The sequence below is a fragment of the Dermochelys coriacea genome, chromosome 14 (assembly GCF_009764565.3).
Source record: "Dermochelys coriacea isolate rDerCor1 chromosome 14, rDerCor1.pri.v4, whole genome shotgun sequence".
NCBI lineage: Eukaryota > Metazoa > Chordata > Testudines > Dermochelyidae > Dermochelys > Dermochelys coriacea.
The window spans coordinates 14,101,940-14,121,884 of NC_050081.1; the positions used below are offsets into that span (position 1 = coordinate 14,101,940).

A 19,945-nucleotide genomic window follows, 5' to 3' on the forward strand; every position below is an offset into this window, starting at 1 on the left:
ACTTCCTCCATATCTTAGCCAGAGTGAACGTGGGCAGCATGTTTAAAGGACAGCACTCTTGAACTAGTTCCATTCAAAAACAGGAAGGAACACGAGGATACGCTGGGGCAGAGTAGGCGTCACTGTAGCTATGCACAGAAGATCGAGCAAATACAAATCGAGAAAAACATAGAAGCAGCTTTTGTTTAATGCATCTGGTATTATTTACCCATTAAATGGGAATGATCTCTGTAGTGCTGTTACACAGTCTGTTTCCTGAATGCTTTGAAACCATGGAACATTTCCGCTATCAGCTCTCCTTAAACTCATTAAAAGATGGTTGTGACACAGTTCAGGCAGGCAGCCAGTTCTATGCACCCTCAGGTGTAGCAACGCCCAGGATGGCTAAGAAAGGGGATATGAATGTATTAATAGGAGCCAGCGCTTCCCTTGGACAAGTTCCACCTGCTGACAAACATTCAGGAATCAAGCCTCACTCCACCCTTGCAAATGAAATATTGTCAGGAGCATTATTGCCATTCTATGCTCAGGGAAACCGAGACACAAACGTGTGAAATGACCTGTACAAGGTCCCAAGGAGTCCATGTATGGCACAGAATAGAACTCAACACTCCCAACATCCTGCCAGTGCTCCCTCAACTCTATGAATACAAGTTTTTGTATAGTGCCTTTCACCATCAAATCTTGTTAGGGATCAAATGGCAGTGGGGAAACACTGCATGGTATAAGATCTCCACCTTTGGCCCCAGAGGCATTCTGGGCCAGCAATTCTCATCCCATGGCTTCCAAAGGACCCACCCCACATACAGCTTGCCCCTTGGGTTCAAGTTAGGCCTCAAGCAATGGCCAATGCAGAAGCAGCAGTTGCCCATTTTTATAGTAATAAAAAAAAAAAGCCAACAAAACACAGGGAGGCAAACTGCACCGGATGGGTAGCAGGGAGAGCTACAGAACGAGGCTTCCTGAAATGGGTGACTGATAGATGCTGAAACTCCCTAAATAACACTCAGTGAGTTTCCAGTCTTTGAGGAAGGTGTTAACAGAGGTTGCTGTGCAAAGCTGTTCCAGACTTTCATTTTCTTCTGTGGCCCCCTACAGCCCCAGTCAAGAGAGTGAGCAGATGTTTAAAAAAGGGTAACTGATACAGAGGAAGTGAGTGTAGGTCCCTCAATGGATTCCCCAGGACAGGCAGGATGGATGGAGCCAGCCGATCTGGCTCTGGATCGCATCCCCATAGGAACCCTGGCAGCATTTCCAGGAAGCGCGGGAAGAACTGACGCACAGTGCCATAGAGATACAGCTATATTTGTGGTGGTGTTGCATATTTAAGACAACTTTACATAATGCTTCTGACACAAAGCTTTCAGTGTTACCTCTTTGGAACAGGGTCCAAGCCCTGCATAGTTTCTCCCACTTATTTTTGAATACCAGGTTTACTGGTGTAACACTTTCCAGGCCGAGTCCCTTCCCAGCCCCAGCGCTACTTCCCCATGTGCCCAGCTAAAAGAGAGGGGATGGAGGCAGGGGGGGCATAGGCACAAGCATCGTCTCAGTCCTCACTGGGATCATCTGCCAGAGGGGTATGGAGGTCTCTGACCGCTGTGGGTCTTGAGAGGCCCATTTGGCCAGAGAAGGAACTTATCTTACAACATGTTCCCTTCAGCACCTTCACCCTACTTAAACTAGAGATGGGGAGATAATCAAGTTAAAACCAGAGATGAACCTAGATTAGCCCCTCTGATCCAGAAATGCCCCAGGTTTTGGAGAAATACCAGTGAGCCCTTGCTCTAGAATGGGTCACATCGACACCCCCCAACAGAACGTTCCTGAACGCTGGGTAAGTTCATATCTGGGTCAGAACTTTGAAACTCAGGCTCATTCCCACTGAACAGCGTCCAGCTCCTTTGCAGGGGCAATACCCTGACTCAGAGTCTGTCCATGCATTCCCTCTGCAGTACAATATGGCACACAGAGGCTCACCCCTACAGCAGAGCATTCATCTTACCCCAGCTCCCGTCATCACCATTCAACTGGGCGAATTCAAGTGGGGGTCTCAGCTTTTGGGACCCACCCGCTGAGATAAGCCCAGAGTTAGGAACCGAACAAAACAGGTTCAGGTTGTGACGTTGCATATGCAAGGGGGCCTTGAAAGTGGTGTGAACGTTGTGAGGAGATGAGAGGAGGATCCTACGAGCCCCAGGCCTTGGAGGATGTTGTCACATAGGTAGCTTATAAGGCCCCCATCCCCATAGTGTCTGGGCAGCTTCTGAAGTCTCTAGTCCCGATGGAAGAAGGGAAAATAGCACTCTGCTTTAGTCAGGCTCGAACAGGAGGGAGGGGGTTGGGCAAAGCTGGCCTAACCCATGGCTCTTCATGGTGGAAGCCATGGCAGGTATGGGGAGAGGCTGTGGGTTTCTGCCAACTCAGGGGTAGGAAATTCACACTGAACTCAGCGAGTGGGCTAACTGGATACAGCACGGAACACCCATATGGGGCATGGCAGACACTTTATGGGGGTGGGAGGCTTAATTCATCCACCCAAGCAGCCTCTGCTGGGCCTCTCTCTAAGCCAGTGGAGTCACTGGGGACCTCTCAGACTTCAGCCACTAGAGGAGTGACCTGGGTGAGCCCGGGGACTTCGCTTCCCCCTTCCTAAGCTCCAGCCATCTCATGAGAAACACCTGCAGGTGCAAACGTTTGGCACAGTTGGCAGCCCCGCTCCAGGGAGCCTTGGCACTCGGCTGCTACAGAGAACCCACCTGACGAAGTGCCCTGTGGCGAACGGGAGGGGAACCGACCTCACCCAGGGGCAGCAAGGTTTGATTCCCAGCAACCACCACAAGGAAATAAAATACTTCCCCCCTCCTGCCCCCAAGCCACGAGAAGAACAAAGTACATTACAGTGAAGGGGAGATGAGTCAGATTCCCTGGCCAACGAAGGCCTTTGTCTCTATTGCACTTTGCTTCATATATATATTTATCTATATATTTATAAAAATACAAATTAAGGGGATAGGGTGGAGGGGGATGAGATGCAGGCATCAAGCCAGCAGCAGCTCGTCTAAGGACATGGGCAGGACAGCCCCTGCCTCTGGTGCTCCCCATAGACCCTTGTCCCCAGAGTCCTCTGCCAGCAATCGCTCAGGAATGTGGAAGATCAGCAGCAGGAGTCCTGATCCCGCAGAGATTCAGCCACGGATGGGGAGGGGCAGGGCAGGGGGCGTGCCGGGGGTAACCCAGAGCTGGCAGATTAGCTGGGTTCCCCCCAAAACACCCAAGTCACACCTGCACGGATTCAATAAATACGCCGCTCCTCCCATAGGCCAGCGCCCTCCATGTGCCCAGACGATGGGCGCTTCCACATGCTCTCTCCAGCCACTCAGTGCCCATTCCTGGGAGAGGTGGGTGGGACTCCTGTTCCAGCACCTCCCCCCAAAATGAAACGGGAAAGTTTTTCCGCAGCCTGAAGGTTCCTCTCTTTCTTCCCCGAGTGAATAAGGTGCCATTTGACGGGATGACAGTCAAGAGAATCCCCCCCTGGGGGCGTGCGCTTCCCTCCCCCACGTTCGCCATGGGGGACGCTCCCTTGTTCCGTTTTATCTGCCCCAGGTTGCCCCTGCTACCTCAGTCGCCCGTCAGGTTTGATGGCCCCCAGTTCTGATTTGGGATCTGGGGAAAGCGAACTCCAGGAGGTTTTGCTGCACAAGTCCAAGGAGGAGCAGCTGGAGGAGCTGCTCACGCAGAGATCCGCCACCGACCAGAAGCTGCCGATGCTGCTGTCCGTCCAGTCCTCCAGGGCCGTGCCCGTCAGCTGCGCGTTCCGCAGGGCCTCCTTCTCCACCTCCTCCGAGCGTGGCAGGTTCAAAATCCCACCCAGCCCCTGGAAGCTTTGTTCCATATACTCATTGCGGGGGGGACCTCCATGTAACCAGCTGCTGTCATCTGGGCAAAACACAGAGGGAGAGGTGACAGAGACAGGCGGACACAGTCTCCAAACCTCCCACCATGCCCCTTGAACACAGTGGAGAGGCGCTCACCAGCCCATCCCTTAACACACCACACCTAATTGGAGCAGAGACCACCCCTGCCAGACACACATGGATGGATCACAGGGGGATGCGAGAAATAGGGAAACAGGTTAGGCCAGGATGCTCAGAACAAGATGGAGCATGGCATGCTGGGACCTGTGGTCTCCATGGGCCAATGCTCCACATTAACAGGGAGAGGAAGCCACAGGTCATATGGCAGAGTTCTATGGCTTGCATTTGCAGTTGGCCATTGCATGGTGCTTGTTGGTCATTTCCTCAACAACTGGCTGGACCGTGGCTGTGTGGAGAATTGGTCGGGACAGGGGAAGTGGGGGGGTACATTTGCCCCCCCACGAAAACCCAAAATTTCTCAGGTAAGAACTTTTCACAGAAACGACATTTCCGGTTGGGATGGACAATTTCCTGGGAAGCCCTAGCTGCAGGTCTAAAGCTCGCTCACGCCAGTGTGGATTCTCAGGGCCAAACCTGGCCTAAATAAATGCAGCTCTACTGACGTCAGTGAGTCTCTCCCATTTGCAGCAGTCGAGAGTAGGGCTCGAGATCTCCCCAGTGACAGGTGGCGAAGCCTCTGTCACAAGGTCGTGAACTCAGATCATGTCTAGAAGGCAAGGTACTGCGCGGCAAGCCAGGGTGTGAATCTACAGTGCGCCAGCTTGCCATGCAGTAATGTCCCAGGTGGGCAGTGCTGTGACAGGTCTGGAGAACCCCGCGGCACCCCGCTCTGCCCTCCGGGGCTTTCACTGCACTGTAGCAGCATCCACATGGGATATTTGTGCGCGGCAAGCTGGCACACTGTAGATTCACACTGTGGCTTGCTGTGTAGACCAAGCCCTAAGATCCCGACGCAAATCAGCCCACCATTGGCTGCTTGGTGGCCCATATGGAATAGGTTTGGTGGTTTTCAGTGGTCAAGGAAAAGCCACCAGGTACAAGTGACCCCTCTTTGTTGCCAGTCTCAGCAGAGGCCAAGGGTCCCAGAGGCCACAGAGACTGAGCCTCCCTCCCTGCTGTAAATGGAGCAGCCTGAGGAAGCCTGGGCTGGGCTGGATTGACTAGGCATATGATGTGTCCAGCAGGAGGTAGCCCCTCCCCTTACCTTTCCCGATAGGCTGTTTGCGGTTGAAGGTCTGTGGCACCACCAGGAACTGGTTCTCTCCGAGGGGCTCCCAGAACTGGAGGAGACGGATGGTCCAGACACCGGGGCGCAGGGGCCGGTTGAGAGGAGGCTTGTACTGTGTGAACTCCGCTTCTGCATCCACGGTGATGTCGTAGGATGTGGCAATGACGTAGGTGGGGTCAATCCAAACCACTGTGGCCGTGAGGTTGGGCCCCCGGGACCATCTCTGCATGGCCACTGGCTCGTCGAAAGGCCCAATCAGGCCCCCGAAATTCCGGAAGATCCTCTCCTTGGGATCCCACTCTGTGCCCACCTGCAAGGGGAGAAAGGGAGAGTGAAGTCAGGATGGGGTGGCACCTGGCCACAGTTAATCAGCGCGTGAAGCAGCATTGGCCACCTCTTTTCTTGCATCACACTCCAGAGAACGCGTCCCACCTGACTGGCAGGAGAAGGCAACACAGTCTCTCCCATGCCGGCCTGGGCTGGGCCACAGACGCCGGAAGGAGCTTGAACACTCAGAGAAAGCAGCCAAGCTCACAGCAGTTGTGGCTGCCAGCCCAGCCCCTCGTTAAATAGCGTGTGTTGCCTCAGCCACCCCACCTCAGGGCATTTCCCTTGCTGGAGAGCATGATCGTGGGACGGCACTGCCAACGGGTTTCAGGTGCCACATCCTATTCTCCTGTGCCCTCCCTTCTGCTCAGGTCAAGACCCCAACAGGAAACCCACACCTATCCCTGCACCGTGCTGTCCCAGCCACACTCCCTGCCTGCTTTAGAGGAGCCGGTGGCCAGAGACATACAATTGCATTAGACACTGCAACAAAGCTGCCAATCAGCTACAAACTCACAAAGCTGGGCAGCGATAGCCTTAGCCCTTTCCCCAGGGGGCTTCAGACCCCACTCCTGCCCAAGCACTCCCTGGCTCAGTATTTCCACACTGGAGTCTTTCGCCTTCGTTCCCATCCAGCGAGACGCTCCCGGATCAGAGACCGAACAGCTGGGCCAGGGCTTACAATTTTATAAAGAGGCCATCTCCAGCTGATCCCCTGCCCCACTTGTTGTTAACATTTACACATTCCAAGGCCAGAAGGGTTCATTATCATCTAGTCTTGCCTCCAGTATAACAGTCCGGGGAACGCCCCTGAATAATCCCTAGGGCAGAACTTTTAGAAAAAACACCCAATCTTGGTTTAAACATTAAGATAAATCCAAGGTAGGCGAAGTTTGTGCAAGAGAGAACTGGGGAGCTGGGGGGTTTGGTGGCAATGGAAGGGAGAGGGATGACCAAGGCTGGAGAGGGGGGCGCGTAGGTGTCCTACCTCCAGATTCTGTAGCCGGTTAGTTTGTCCTCCGTGACCTGCCAGCTTCAGAGCCCCTCGTGGCATCATCCACATCTCCAGAGACTCCACCTGCCCCGTCCCAGAGTTCTGCACCTCCTGCATCACCAGGTAACCCTGGAAACGGTCATCATAGAAATACAGGTGCACGCTGGATAGGAAGCCATGGGGCTCAAATCTAGAGAGAAGGGACCATTGACACGCTCACAATCCCACAGTGCTGAAAGGCAACCCTACCGTTCAGAGCCCAGATCCGGGATCTCAGGGTCTCCTACCTGCAGTTTCTCTCTGCCTTCTGTGTCTGGGATGAGGTCATTTTCTGCAGCCCAAGCCTGGAGAAGGATGTGTACACAGTCAGGATGAGATCACTGAGCCCGCTCAGCCTGTCCACACGGTCATAGATGTTCTCCCAATAGGCCTTGAGGGCTGGCGTGTTGGGTGGGTAGTTACCGTAGAGGTGAGAGTCCAAGATCTCCAGAACTTCCTGATTCACCGTCGACTCAAACTTCCTGGCAAAGAATGTGGGTCTGGAGAGTTGCTGAAAAAAAAAAAAAAAAAAAAAAGACAGGTGTTCCCGACAGCATTGGCATTGGCTAGAGCAACAGAGAAATGGAGTAGAGGCTGACAAACAGCAGGAAATGCAGCCAGTCTATTTCTACTGCGCAAGCCAAGAGAAAGGCAAAGAGCCAACGGCCTAAATCATGAATTAGATTGATGAAAATTCTTCCCATTGTAATCAATGAAAACGCTGCTCGTAAGGCAGATCAGTTTGTTTTCCAGAAAGATTTGCAATTTGACGGTATCTCCTGGAGAAGCCTGTTACTGACAGGCCTTATTTCCATCACTTAGCCCTGCAACTTAGGAGTCCACAGGTGAACTCCTCACAGAGCCCTAATGGGGCTCTGCCTGGGTACAAAATTCTGCCTGCATGGCTCAGATGGCTGGATCAGGACCTTCGATAACCATGCACTAAGATCCTGGCTCTGTGCTAACAGAGATCAACTGCATTTGGGATGACCGTGTGCATTTCTTCAGAAGATCTGACTTGCCCTGGTCAGCGTCATGTTTGCAAAGGAGACAGATCAGTACCACATTGAATAACATTTCTCCTAAGAACAATTAAGGTTTTAAAAGATATTTTTGATTAACCAAAGCCTGTGGGGGAAGGAAAGATGAGCTGCTGCCCAAGCATGAGATCTGTTTGGAGGAGAGTGCAGGGAGTGGGGGTGGGGCGGGCGAAGGAGATCTAGGACTGGGAAGGGAACCGTTTGTAGGATTAAAGAAAAAGGGGAGGGTGTTAGGGGAGAGAAAGGAGAGGGGAGGGAGGGTGTCATTTTCACCTGTAGCCGCAGGAAGTCCTGGGGTTTGAAGTCATTTGGGGAGCACCCACACCAGTCGACTATGTGTTTATATTGGCACTTACAGCCCAGCTTGCGGTTCCAGTTTGTCACCCGGAGGTTGTTGTCGACGAGAGTCTCGCAGGCATGGCTGTTCTCCAGGATGGTGTGGAAAAAGGACTGCAAAGAGAAAAGGGCAAAACCCACCAGAGATGCAGCAAGCCCAGATGATGGAGATCACTACTAGTCCCATCCCCCCCTCTCCCAAACACACACCTCAAGTCCACCCCTTTGTGCCTCATCCCAGCCGGAGGAGACTTCAGGCATCAGCTGTTTAAACAGACAGAACTCTGGGTTTAAATGGGACAAACGCCCCTAATGTTTCCTGTCTGCAAATCCCTGGGATTCCCAGCTGTCCCCCTTCCATAATGGATCCAGGGGGCGGGCTATTCCACACTCACTCCATGCAGATTCCCAGCACACACTCCCGAAACACACCATCATGCCCTCCAGAGGCTCGTATCCAGGGGTCTTTGCAACTGACGGAAGGTGGACAGAGTTTAAAAAAGGGACTGGAAAAAACAAAAGCACTTTCTTATTCAGCACGTCTGCTTGCTGTGGGTCTGACTCCCCTGCCCCACACGCTGTGCAGCCATGGGTACCTGTGCAAAGCAGGAGGGAAGTGCTACCAAAGCAGAAGGGCAGCACTTCACACCCCCTTTGCAAAGGTCTCAATGATTCCACAGGTGCGGGACCTGGGACATCAGACCCTGTATGGCGCTTCACTGACACACACAAGCCTTGGCTCCCGTTCACCCTGCGGAGCCAGCAAAGCTCCAGAAAAACCAGCAGAGCTTGATTCAAGAATTATCCCCAGCAACCTCTGTGCAGGAGCTCCCCTTGCAGGGCCTTTATTCCTGGGGCTGGTGTGTGTCCACCCCCCCCATGCCCACCACATACCCTGTTCCATGCCCCTCTTCCGGTCTCTCTCTGTCACACACACACACACACAGTCTCATCCACACTCGAAGGATCTTCCAATGGCAGGACGTGAATGGGAAGCAGTTCAAGGGCTTTATCCTGCTGCCATCAAAGCCGCTGGGAGCTTCGATGTCAATGAGAACAGGATCGGGCCTCAAGGCAGGATAATGTCCCCAAGAGGAGGAACATGATTCAAAATGAGAGACTCCCGTGAAGCAAGCTCTGAGCCCCTCATCCCAGGGAACCTCCCTGCCCACCCACCTCAGCTGGCAGAAGTGTGTAGGTGTAGAACTGCCGCAGCTGGGACACCAGCTGGTCCTCCGTGTAGACCACGTACTCCACAAAACTCCGTGTTAGTGCGAACCAGTCCGAGCCGCCGTCCACCATGATGCCCTCCGGGATCTGCCGCTCCCCCAGCCGCCACATGTGGGAGTCACACTCGTGGAAGAGGCGGTCCAGGCCCTGCTTCTTAATGAACCTGCGTACGGACAGGGCGGGGTTAACAGCGTGTGGTCTCTAAAGGAACACACATTCCCGACTGCTGAGAGGTCACCTCGCTAACAGGAGCGGGGGCATTTCCCAATGTGTGGTGACAAGGCCAAGGACAGATCCTCGGCTGGCGTGACTCAGGGGAGCTCCATTACAGCCAACGCCAATTTACACGGTGGCTGACCTGGCTCATTGTTTGTACTTCTGTTACAGGGACATATGGAGGTAGGCCTTGTTCTTTCAGCGGCTTGGTATAATTGGCCTAGTGCCTGCGTCTTCTCAGAGTTCACCCCCCTGCTGATCTCTATCCCGACCCCGGTGCCAAGCGCCGCTCTGCCCCCACACACGGGTTACCTGGCATTGTCTCTGCCATGAGACTTCAGGAAGTTCTTATCTCGGTATTTGGACAGGAACATCACCAGCTCCTCGTTGGTCCTGCAGGGAGCAGCGATAGGAACGAGAGCACGTTAGTGGCGCTGGAGCGGGAGCCGCAGCTGCCAGGGCTAAATGCTTACACGGAGAGGCTGCGATTTGCAGAGCCACCAGATGCGTTTCCCCCCCCGTAGCACCCAGGGCAAGGGACAGAGCAGGATAAACTGATTCACACTAGAGACTCCCAGCAAAGGTACTACCCTCCCAGCCGGACACTGTGCTCTCCTACAGAGATGGGATCAGGCCTGGGGCTGGAGCAAAGCTGAACTGCCCCATCCCCCAGTCGCATGCTGCCCACTGTTGCTGGTGGGCCTCCCACACCCGACATGGCTTCTCATTCACCAGCTGGCAGGGTCAGTGCCGACAGGGCTCCCCAATCCCCTTCTCGGGCACGTGGGTTCCATTTCCACCCCTTGTTGCCCCTTAGCTCTCTCCTCTTTTCCCCCTCCCATGCGGCAGTGGGGATCTCCAGTGTCTACTGGGGGGGGGGGGGGAGGGAGGAGGAGACCAGGCCGGGTGCAGAGATTCCAGCTCCTGTTCCATGGCTCCTTCCCTCCTGGCTCTCTTTCCCCGACCCCAGGAACCCTCCCTTCCTCCTGCTGACCTGGTTGGGTAGTCAGTGGCGCTCAGGTTGATGAAGTAGTCCCAGGGCCAGTCCGTGATCTCCAGCAGGTCCTTCATGCTGCGCAGGTACATCTTCAGCAAGCTGGCGCCACCCCAGATGGTGACCATGCGCCACGGCGTGACCCGGATGTTGGGGTAGTGCTGGGCCAGCTCCAGGGCCTCGCGGTGCAGGTAGTTGGAGCGCTGCAAGGGCAGAGGCTGCAGCTCAGGAACTGGGCTTTCTAGAACACTGGCCCCCCCCAGCAACGCTGGGACTCTGCACTGTACCGCCTAGTTACGCGGGGTCTGATTCACTGAGGTGCTGGGGGGTAGGGGGGCCTAAAGCTCTCACTGACTCTCACCAGAGCTGCTCGGTGCTTCTGAGAATCCAAGCGCGCCACCAGAGCGAGTATTACTGCCCCATTCTACAGATGGGGAAACTGAGGCACACAGAGACTAAGCGACTTGCCCGAGGTCTCACAGCGAACCAGCAGCAGAGGCAGGAATAGAACTCAGGAGTCCTGCCTCCTGCTCTCACCATTAGACCAATTTTGCCTGCTTGGTACTTCAGTCTCTTATGGCTGGTACCATGGGCCTCCCAATCTGCCTTCATGACAATTCTCTGTGCTGGACCCTGCTGGGCCACTGAGCCCTGCCTCCTACTCCCCTGGGCTCGCTCTAATTGGCAGCGACGTTTGGGTCGGCTCCAAACCTCAGCCCCATGATCAGAAGCAGGATCAGGGCTTGGAGAAGTCTCACGGTGGAGCTTGGTCTTAAGGCACAGACAACTGACTGGGAAGCTAGGACAGGTCCGACAGCCCACTGGGGTCGCCCAGAAAGGATGGGAACAATGGTCGAGTCAACCCTCGGTGCTCCCTGGGCAGGGAGGGCAGCAAGGCGGGGATGCTGCAATAACCCCCCTGCAGCGCCAGGAGTTCTTGCCTCCCATCTCAGTGCTAAGAGCTGAGCCGCTCGGCTCATTTGTGGTTTATGAGGGATGGGAGGGCAGGGGAGGTGTTTCACCTCTGGCCCAGTGTTTTGCATGTTGATTGGACTTTGCCAGGGCTGGGGAGAGGAACCAGAGGGAGAAAATGCTCATTTCGTCTCCAGGATGCGGGAGGGAGAGAGTCCCTCAGTGGGCTCCTTCTCCATGGACAGAGAAAGAAAAGGGCCAGGGGATTTGGGGAGAGGAGCCTGCCCCAGGCTAGCTGGGGAAGGTGGGGTGGAATGTCTCCTGTCAGAGCGGAAACCTCCAAGCTGACAGGACACCCGAGGGGAGTTTGGTGAGGACAGGCAGCCAGATCTGTGGGAGGAGAGCAGAGCACGGAGGGTCAGCTGTGAGAGAGGCAGGGAACAGATCACTGCCTTCCCAAGGCAGGTAGGAGGGACGGGGAAATGGATCCAGCCCCCCGGCACAGATAGGGGTGGGGAACATGGTGGGAAGAATGGATCCAGCCCCCAGGCATGGACAGTGGGGAGGGAATGGATCCCAGGGTCCGGGGCAGATGTGATAGGGCAGATCAAAGAACATTTCCCATGAATTCATTTCCCAGGGGAGCTATTGTAGGCTCATGGGGTGTTAGGAGCGGAGAAGGGGCCTGCGTGGCACACTCTCTGTTCAGACGTGCTCTGTGCTAGGAGTCTGACGGCCCCCGTCCCAGGTCACACGCTTCGTTCCAATCTTCATTTGCAACACAAATTGTTCCTACACTGTTGCTTTGCTGAGCTGGTTCCTCCAGCCAGCGAGAGGCGTGCAATGGATCTGCCCACAAGAGTCTACTTTACAGTGATCAAGAGCAAGAGAATATGGCCAGGCCTCCCTCTCCTTTAAGGTCCAGGGCACCGTGCCCCGCAGACGCGGCCAGCACGTTACCGACACAGGCCCCTTATCCCTTCCTTTCTCCCCTCCCAACTCAGCACAAATGCCTTCTGTGCCCACCCCAGTGCCCTGTCCTCCCCAACCCTGCCTGCACCAACGTTCCCCTACAACTAGGATTCTTTGCCCCGCCACCCATGTGCTACCCACACTCACCCCTGCCATGGGCTCACCTGTGGATGTCTCTGCAGCACGAGTGCTCCTAGGGGCGCCTTGTGTGACCCCCTGCTAATACAGTGGGGCTCTGTCCCCCTCTACTGGCTACACTATGTACAGAGGCTTAGCCAAGTCTGTTCTGCCCCCTAGCTGGCAGACCTGACTCAACTCCAGCAGTAGAGGCTGATGCTTTCGGAGCCCAAGGTCCAGGGTTCAGTCCCTGCAGCCCATCCAATCAAGGGCGTCGTTACAATTGCTTCCTGCCAACTTCAGGCACGTCCTCCACCACCAGCACAGGTGCTGCACCCGAGCGCCTCCACCCGCCCCTGCAGTGTGACCTTCCGCGAATCCCCCTCCCCGTCTCCTACCTGGTCGACATGGATGTAGAAGAAGTGCTGCTTGTGGTACACAGCCTTGATGAGCCGCTTCAGCTGGCGGACGGCCCTCCCGTGAACGACCAGCATGTACGCGACCCGCACCGGCTTGCTTGCGGAGGCCTGGTGTGTCTTGCTCTCGTCCCACTGGATCACAGGGCTGACCTTCCCTGCGGGGACAGAGAGCAGCTGCTCACTGACCCAGGAGCTGGGCTCAGCTCACCCTCTCACTGCGGGAGGGAGGAAGGGAAGCGGCCATCGCTCAAGACCCCTCTGCCAGCTGTTCTCTTACTGCAGAGTACAGAGTTCCCTTACTGCCCAGCCCCAGTGTTAGCGTCTTCCCATCCTAGGGCTACAAATTCAGATTGCCACAGTCCCCAGGGACACGCCTGATCTGCCAGAAGAGCAGGCTGCAATCACCCCCCACCTCCACTACCGGAGGTGGGCTGCGAGGACTTTGAGTGCCATCATCCAACATGGCCAGGATGCTGAGCAAGTACAACACATCCTGCTGGGATGTGTAATCTCCATGGGACAATCTTCTCCATTAACAATGGGGTGGAGGGGCACAAGGCAGAAACACGGTGGGCTGCATTTGTGATTTTCCTTTGTAGTGAGTGAACCCACCCAGACAAAGTAGCCTCGCTTAGGAGGGAGATTCCCTAGGCGAATAGGCTGGCATTGGATTACTTATTACCTTTGGGGGCTCTGCTTATGCTCACCGGCAATCTCTGAGAGACTCACCTGACAGCTGGCAGTGCCGGGGCACAGAGCGGGGCATCAGATTCCCTGCCTGGTGCAGGCACACCACGTTGGCGATCTCCTGCTGGCACTGCTTGGTGCTGGCTCTCGCTAGTGCCGAGAGGGCGTCTTTGCCCGTGATCTCACACTTGGGGGCGAAGCTGTTCTCGGTGGGCTGGGGAGCCCCCTCCACGCTGCCCGTGTCGCCGTGCTGGAAGACGGCCAGCTGGGCATCCCCACGCAGCTTTGTCCGGTTCCTCCTGCCCAAGTCATCCCGAGCGGCGGGGAGCCTTCGCCCAGGTTTGTGTTTTGTGGTGATGGCTCTCACCACCTTGGCCACCAGTACTCCAGGGCTTTCCAGGCGGCCCTTCCACCGCCCATGTTTCCGGCTCGCGCTCCCCCGGCGACCGGCTGAGCTGTCTGAATCTTTGGAGCCTTCACTGTTTTCGGGAAACCTGGCCTTTTTCTGCCGTCCCTTTTCCAAGTTTGATCAGACACAAAACAGAGGGAAAACGTAAACTTGGGCATCACCATATCTCTTGCAACAGCCTCCTTATTGTTAGCAGCAGCTCACCCTGTTACAGAGCCTTCCACCCCAGCATATGCTGCAGACATGTGCTTATCTCACCTTCCTGCAAGAGGGGTGAATATTGTCCAGCCCCACTGATACACAGGGAAACTGAAGCACCGCTTCCGACTTCTGCCATGAGCCCCACATAGCTGAGGGACGTTTGTGTTGGGAGTGGGGGAAGACAATCTTGACCTTGAGATAAAGCTCTAGTACAACCAAGTCCAAAGAGGATAAGTGACTGGCCTAAGGTCACAAAGCAAATCAGTGGCAGAATGGGGACCAGAACTCCGGAGCCCCTACACCCAGTCTCCTGGTCTCGTTATTATAATTATGAAGTGCCACAGGAACACGAGGGTATGTCATGCTGAGTCTACTCAGACTCAGGTTTAAGCCTGAACCCCCCTACCTTCCACATACAAATCCGTTTGACTCAGGTCAGCAAGTCCTCAGGACGTGGTCCTAGGACCCACCCAGGGGAGTGGTGCTGAGACCTGGGTCCAAGCCCTGTCATTTTGCAGTGTGGACGCAGCTCCAACTGCACGCCCAAGTCGGAAGGTCTGGGTAGTGCAGCACGGATGCTTTAGCAAGGCTGTGAAGCCCGGGGTCCCACAACTGGAGGCCCAGGTGTACAACGCTATGTGGATGCTCAAGCGTGGGCTTGGATGCACCAACTTAACAAGGGCGGGTCCCACAGAGCTGGGTTTACAGTGCTGTGTAGACATACCGCTAGAGGGCCCCATTGTGCAAGGTGCTGTACACACTCTCAGGGCAGGCCCACACGACAAATGTGCATTGGCACCACTGCAGCACTTCTGGTGAAGATGCTTTAAGCTGACGGGAGAGTGCTCCCCTGTCAGCTTAGTAACTCCACCTCTGAGAGAGGCGGCAGCGGTGTTGCCCGGGAGAAGCTCTCCTGCCAACACAGCGCTGCCTACATGAGCGGTTAAGGTCGGTACAACTATGTCGGTCAGGGGTGTGGATTTTTCACACCCCTGAGCAATGCAGTTATACCGAAGTAAGTGTGTAGTGCCCTCAGTGAGAGAGAGAGAGAGAGAGTTCCTTCCCTCAAGAGCTTACAATCCAGCTAGCCAAAGGAAGTATTATTATTCCCATTGTACAGACTGGGAATGGAGATTCAACCAAATCACACAGGGAGTCTGTGGCAGAAGTGGGAACACAACCAAGATCTCTCAGGTCCCAGTTGAATGCAAAACCACAAGCCCACCCTTCCCCTCTGAGCACTCACTACCACCACCACAGCTTTGCACATAAATAGCAATTGCATTTTCCATGTGCTGAACAGACATTAAACATCCCTCACAATCCCGTCAGAAGAGAGACAGGACCAGGGAAGGCAGGCATCCAGGAATTGCTGTGGTGGACACACTATAAATATATTGTGGTCTCAGAGTTGGCGTGCAGAGCTCAGAGCCAGGAGGCGTGGATTTTGTTCCTAACTAACATTGCCACGACTTCCAGGGGGGCCTCAGGCAAGTCAACTCTTACTGTGCCTCAGTTTCCTCATCTCTTACATAAGAGTAGATGAAGGTTTCTAACCATCAGAAGAGAAGTTCTGGAACAGCCTGCCCAGCAGAGTAGCAGGGGCAAAAAGCCTACCTTGTTTCAAGACTGAGATTGATACATTTATGGAGGGGATGGTATCACAAGCCTGCCTACAATGGCATATGGCTCATCCGTGACTGCTAGCTCCAGCAGCCGAAGATTGGACACTAGATGGGGAGGGCTCTGAGCTACTATAGAGAATTCTTTCCCAGGTGTCTGAATGGTGGCTTTCACCTACATGCTCAGGGTCTAGCTGATCACCATAGAAATCTTCCCCCAGGTCAGATTGGCAAAAACCCTTCAGGGTCTCTGCCATTCTCTGCAGCATGGGGCATGGTCACTTGCTGGTTTGAACTGGAGCAAATGGCGAATTCTCTGTAACTTGAAATCTTTAAATCATGATTTGGGGACTTTAGTAACTCTGCCAGAGGTGAGGAGTCTGGATGGGAGAGGTTCTTGGCTTGTGATGTGCAGGTCACACTAGATCATAGAATATCAGGGTTGGAAGGGACCCCAGAAGGTCATCTAGTCCAACCCCCAAATGATCATGATGATGATCATGATGGTCCCTTCTGACCTTAAAGTTTGAGTCTACATGCAGATAATACTAACGTGCAGTGCATCCTTGGAGATCTTCAGGTACAAAACCCTGGCAAAGGGTTATTATTTTACCAATGGGCTAGTGGGCCAATTACTTGATCTCTGTGTCTAAGGTCACACAGTTTGTCCATGCTGGATTAGAACCCATGTGCTTTAACTGCACTTCCTCTCTTTAGGAGCGCAGGCTCACTGAAGCTAGCTTGTAAGCTGGGATCTCCAGCTGCTTTGAAAATCCCCAGAGCAAACTCTCCCAAGGAGCCAAGCTGATGAGTAAAGGGCGATGTTAATTACACAGAGTTATTTCTGCCACGCTGGCTGATTAGCAGACATGATTTAGCCTTGGGGAGAGGACGCAATCGCTCCTGGAGGCAGTGAAGTTTGATGGTAAAAACAGGGAATAAGACATGAGGGCTGGGAAGCCAGAACCACGGCAGCCTCTCCGCTTTACAATATTAGCCACCGTCAGAGACCGGCCACCAGAGTAGACAGTCCACTGGGCTGATCCAGCAGGGCCATTCCCAGGTGAATGCTAAAGCAGCAGCCTACTGCAGGAGCCGTCAGGTCTCGATAGGCTGTACCACATTTGAAGGCTGGGGGCCAGGCGTGGGGCAAGGTAAAGGGATGTCGGCGCAGGATGTGGATGGGGGAAAACACGTCTGTTAGCAACACTTCCTGTGCCAAGGAAATGATGGATTGCCGATGTAACAGCAAGAGAGAGAGAGAGAGAGAGAGAGAGAGAGAGAGAGCACGAGCAGGTGAATCAGTGGGTCCACCATTGGGCTCTGCTGTGCTAGGGGAGTCATAACTGGAGCGACTGGACACACTTTCCTTGGCTACCATAGGCCAGTGAGCTTTGCTGAAGCCTTTTGGCTGGAACACGCTGAGTCTGCAGTGCCTGGACAATGCCTCAACTCCACCCACAACAGCAGCTGCCTCACATTTGGCAAGTATTGATTACACCTCAGAGTAAGGTCACGAGCTCAGGTCTGGCTGGTAAGGGCATGGACAGGCAGCCAGAAGCACTGCAGCTGTCCCAGTTCTGCCAGTCCCAGTGTGACCCCACAAGGCATTGCTTTGTATTTGAAAGTTACCCCAATGCTGCATCTCCCACCCACAGAGCTGGGTGCTACAGGACAGGTGCTTCAAGAGACCCAGAATGCAGCGGGGGAGCTACAGACACAGGGCATGTTGTGCACTGACGTGTGGGAAGAGCATTGCCGAGCTGATGCATTGGTTCACCACCAGGTTGAGAGATTGTACAAATTACTTCATGCAAGCAGTGTCCTTTAACAGCTTCCTTACTTGGCGTAGTCGGCTGGGAAGGGCCAACCCAAGGGAGATGGGGGGCACAAAGATGGGGGCTTGGAAAACCAAGCAGCTTCCAAGACCTGGCTATGCAAACGTCAGTTCCTACATCAGCTGGAGTAAAGCCCTGAGGTCTCACTTGTATCAACAAACCACTTTGTTTCACTAACCAAAGAGAGAGACTGTTCCCCAGCCACGCAGGGATCACACGGCTAGTGGAAGATCAGAGGCGCTGACCAACTGGTCAGTTCTAACATGCATCTGTCGGCAATGCTCTTTCAGCAAGACGAGTGCAAGGAAGGTTTAAAACCGCCCCATCTCCCACTCCAAGCATGCATCGCGGAGAGCCCAGAAAACAGTCCATTTGTCACCACGCAGGACCATCTGTTCGGAGAGTTAAAAACCTGTTTTCTCTGCACAAGAGTAACAGGAGCGAAGAGTCCAGGAGGAGACCGATAAGCGAAGAGCAAATATGTTCCATATTCTAGAGCTGGCGCTGTTTCCAGGAGGCCAGAGAAAGCATTGGCACCCAGCAAGCAGGAAGGAGACACACCTGGAACTGGCTGGGATGAGGGTAAGGCAGAGGAATGCGTGCAGGGCAGATTTCAGAACTTCTTGCCCAGACTGGCTTGAATTTTCCTTTTCCCCTTCAAGGCATCAGGAGCAAAATCATTCTGTTTACTATGAGATTTGAACTCCCAGCAGCATCTGTGGAAACATCTCTGTTCCCTGCCATGCTTCCTTCAGTCTCCCACACCCGAGCCCTGAGTATCAGCTTCCGACTGATTATGCCCTTCAGGATGGAGCTGTTTTTCATACCATGCACACTGGAGCTCCAGTGACACGGCCAGGAGGGGAGATGTTTCTGAGACATCTGTCCACTGCTCCCCCCATTTCTTCCTCTCCTTCTCCTATGCTTTCAGCACAGACCTCATGAAATGCCACCACATAGTTACAGTCAGATTCGTCCCTGCCAGAAGGAGCCTGTGGCCTGGCCCATGGCTGACAGAGAGAGAGTGCCCAGCTCTCCTTCTCAATAGAAGAAATAAGAAGAAATGCCCCGTCCCTCCTCGAGGGGCCAGTTAATGAACCCAACAGTCCCTAATTATTGCACCATACTGAAGTGATCCTTCCACCCCAGCCAGGAAGTGAAAAGGAGGCGCTTACTCCAGTCATGTCACTCAACTGTATTTAAAACTTCTGCAGAACTTTTGGCACAGTTCCCAGAATGAGCTCCTTGTCTATGCGCCCGCCCCCCCCCAAATTCCTGTATCCTGCCAGGAGGTCATTTCCCTAGGATCCACACCTTCTGGGTCTAGACTTCTTTCTCATCAACACACACGCCAGCCTCACAGCATGTAAAGGAGCAGAGCGCTTGGTGCTGTAGTACATCACGACTCGCGATACCAGCGAGACTGGTACGGCGAAAGGCTGACAAAGGGACAGTCTCTCAGGCTCGTTTCTAGCACATCCCTTGCCAAGCTATCTACATGACACCTACAAAATCCAGAGCAGCATGGAAACTGCCCACAAGAAACTCCCCTCCTCCAGAGCGACAAAAAGATACTGCAGTGGCAAAATGACTATGAAAATAAATATCTTGTTTCAACTTGGTATTTCAAAGGATTGATTTTTCCTTGTCTCATTCCCTCCTGATCATCCTCTGTTCCTGGGGGAACAGGAAAAGGGATAATCACTCTGCTCCCCTTTATCTGTCTAGCCTATTTGCATTGTAAGATCTTTGGGGCTGGGATTGTCTCTTACTGTGTGTACATTCAGCTCCTGACACAACAGGGCCCTGATCTTAGTTGAAGCCTCTAGACACTACTGGAATATAATAAAACAATTACAGCTCTTCAGTCTTCACAACTCCTGATATCAGTAGCACAACTGACTTCTGCCCCTCCTGCTTCTGGACCTGCCTGCTTTGAAATATGAACCCCCACGAGGCAAGCTAATATCGGATGAGGATTGGAGATCCATCACAAAAGACATTTACTAGCCTGCTCTGATAACTCCCCAGATTCCAGAACCTATACAAGACCCATGTTCCCCATCTATTCCACAGCTTGGGGGTTCTGGAGGCTGAACAATTTGCAAAGGGTCAGAGCAGGGGACCAATTCAATTCTGCTCCGCATTTCTTCAGGTCATTCACAAATATGTCATGAGAACTGCTGACGCAGAAATATTCCTAGAAAGGGTCTTCTGCATTCTGAGATTTAGAAGAAAACAGTCAGCTTAAAAAACCATTTGTAAACACATTTCCTCCCCTGGATTACGAACATCATTATGGTTTAAAGAAATGTTTGCTTCAAATTTAATTTACTTTTCACCATTGATGCCAATTGTTTGTTTTTATTTTATTTGGTGCGTTCCCTTCAGTTTGGGCAATGAAAACAGGACTGGTCCATTTT

At 53.7% G+C, this 19,945-nt stretch overlaps 1 protein-coding gene across 3 annotated transcripts in view; it reads right to left on the minus strand.

Annotated features, from left to right (window-relative positions):
- Window positions 1-1,286: 1,286 nt before the first annotated feature.
- Window positions 1,287-19,945, minus strand: part of XYLT2 (xylosyltransferase 2) — a 29,020-nt gene continuing 10,361 nt past the window's right edge. For 2 of the 3 annotated variants that reach the window (XM_038372027.2, XM_038372025.2), the window contains 10 exons: window positions 13,495-13,966; window positions 12,745-12,920; window positions 10,346-10,548; window positions 9,664-9,744; window positions 9,082-9,298; window positions 7,843-8,019; window positions 6,778-7,040; window positions 6,485-6,680; window positions 5,146-5,479; window positions 1,287-3,942 (listed from right to left, as the gene is read on the minus strand). In XM_038372027.2, coding sequence (XP_038227955.1) covers window positions 3,620-3,942; window positions 5,146-5,479; window positions 6,485-6,680; window positions 6,778-7,040; window positions 7,843-8,019; window positions 9,082-9,298; window positions 9,664-9,744; window positions 10,346-10,548; window positions 12,745-12,920; window positions 13,495-13,966 — 2,442 coding nt within the window. In that variant the 3' untranslated portion in view covers window positions 1,287-3,619. Of the gene's footprint in view, window positions 3,943-5,145; window positions 5,480-6,484; window positions 6,681-6,777; window positions 7,041-7,842; window positions 8,020-9,081; window positions 9,299-9,663; window positions 9,745-10,345; window positions 10,549-12,744; window positions 12,921-13,494; window positions 13,970-19,945 lie in introns of all 3 variants that reach the window. The other variant, XM_043496467.1, reaches the window with a different exon arrangement.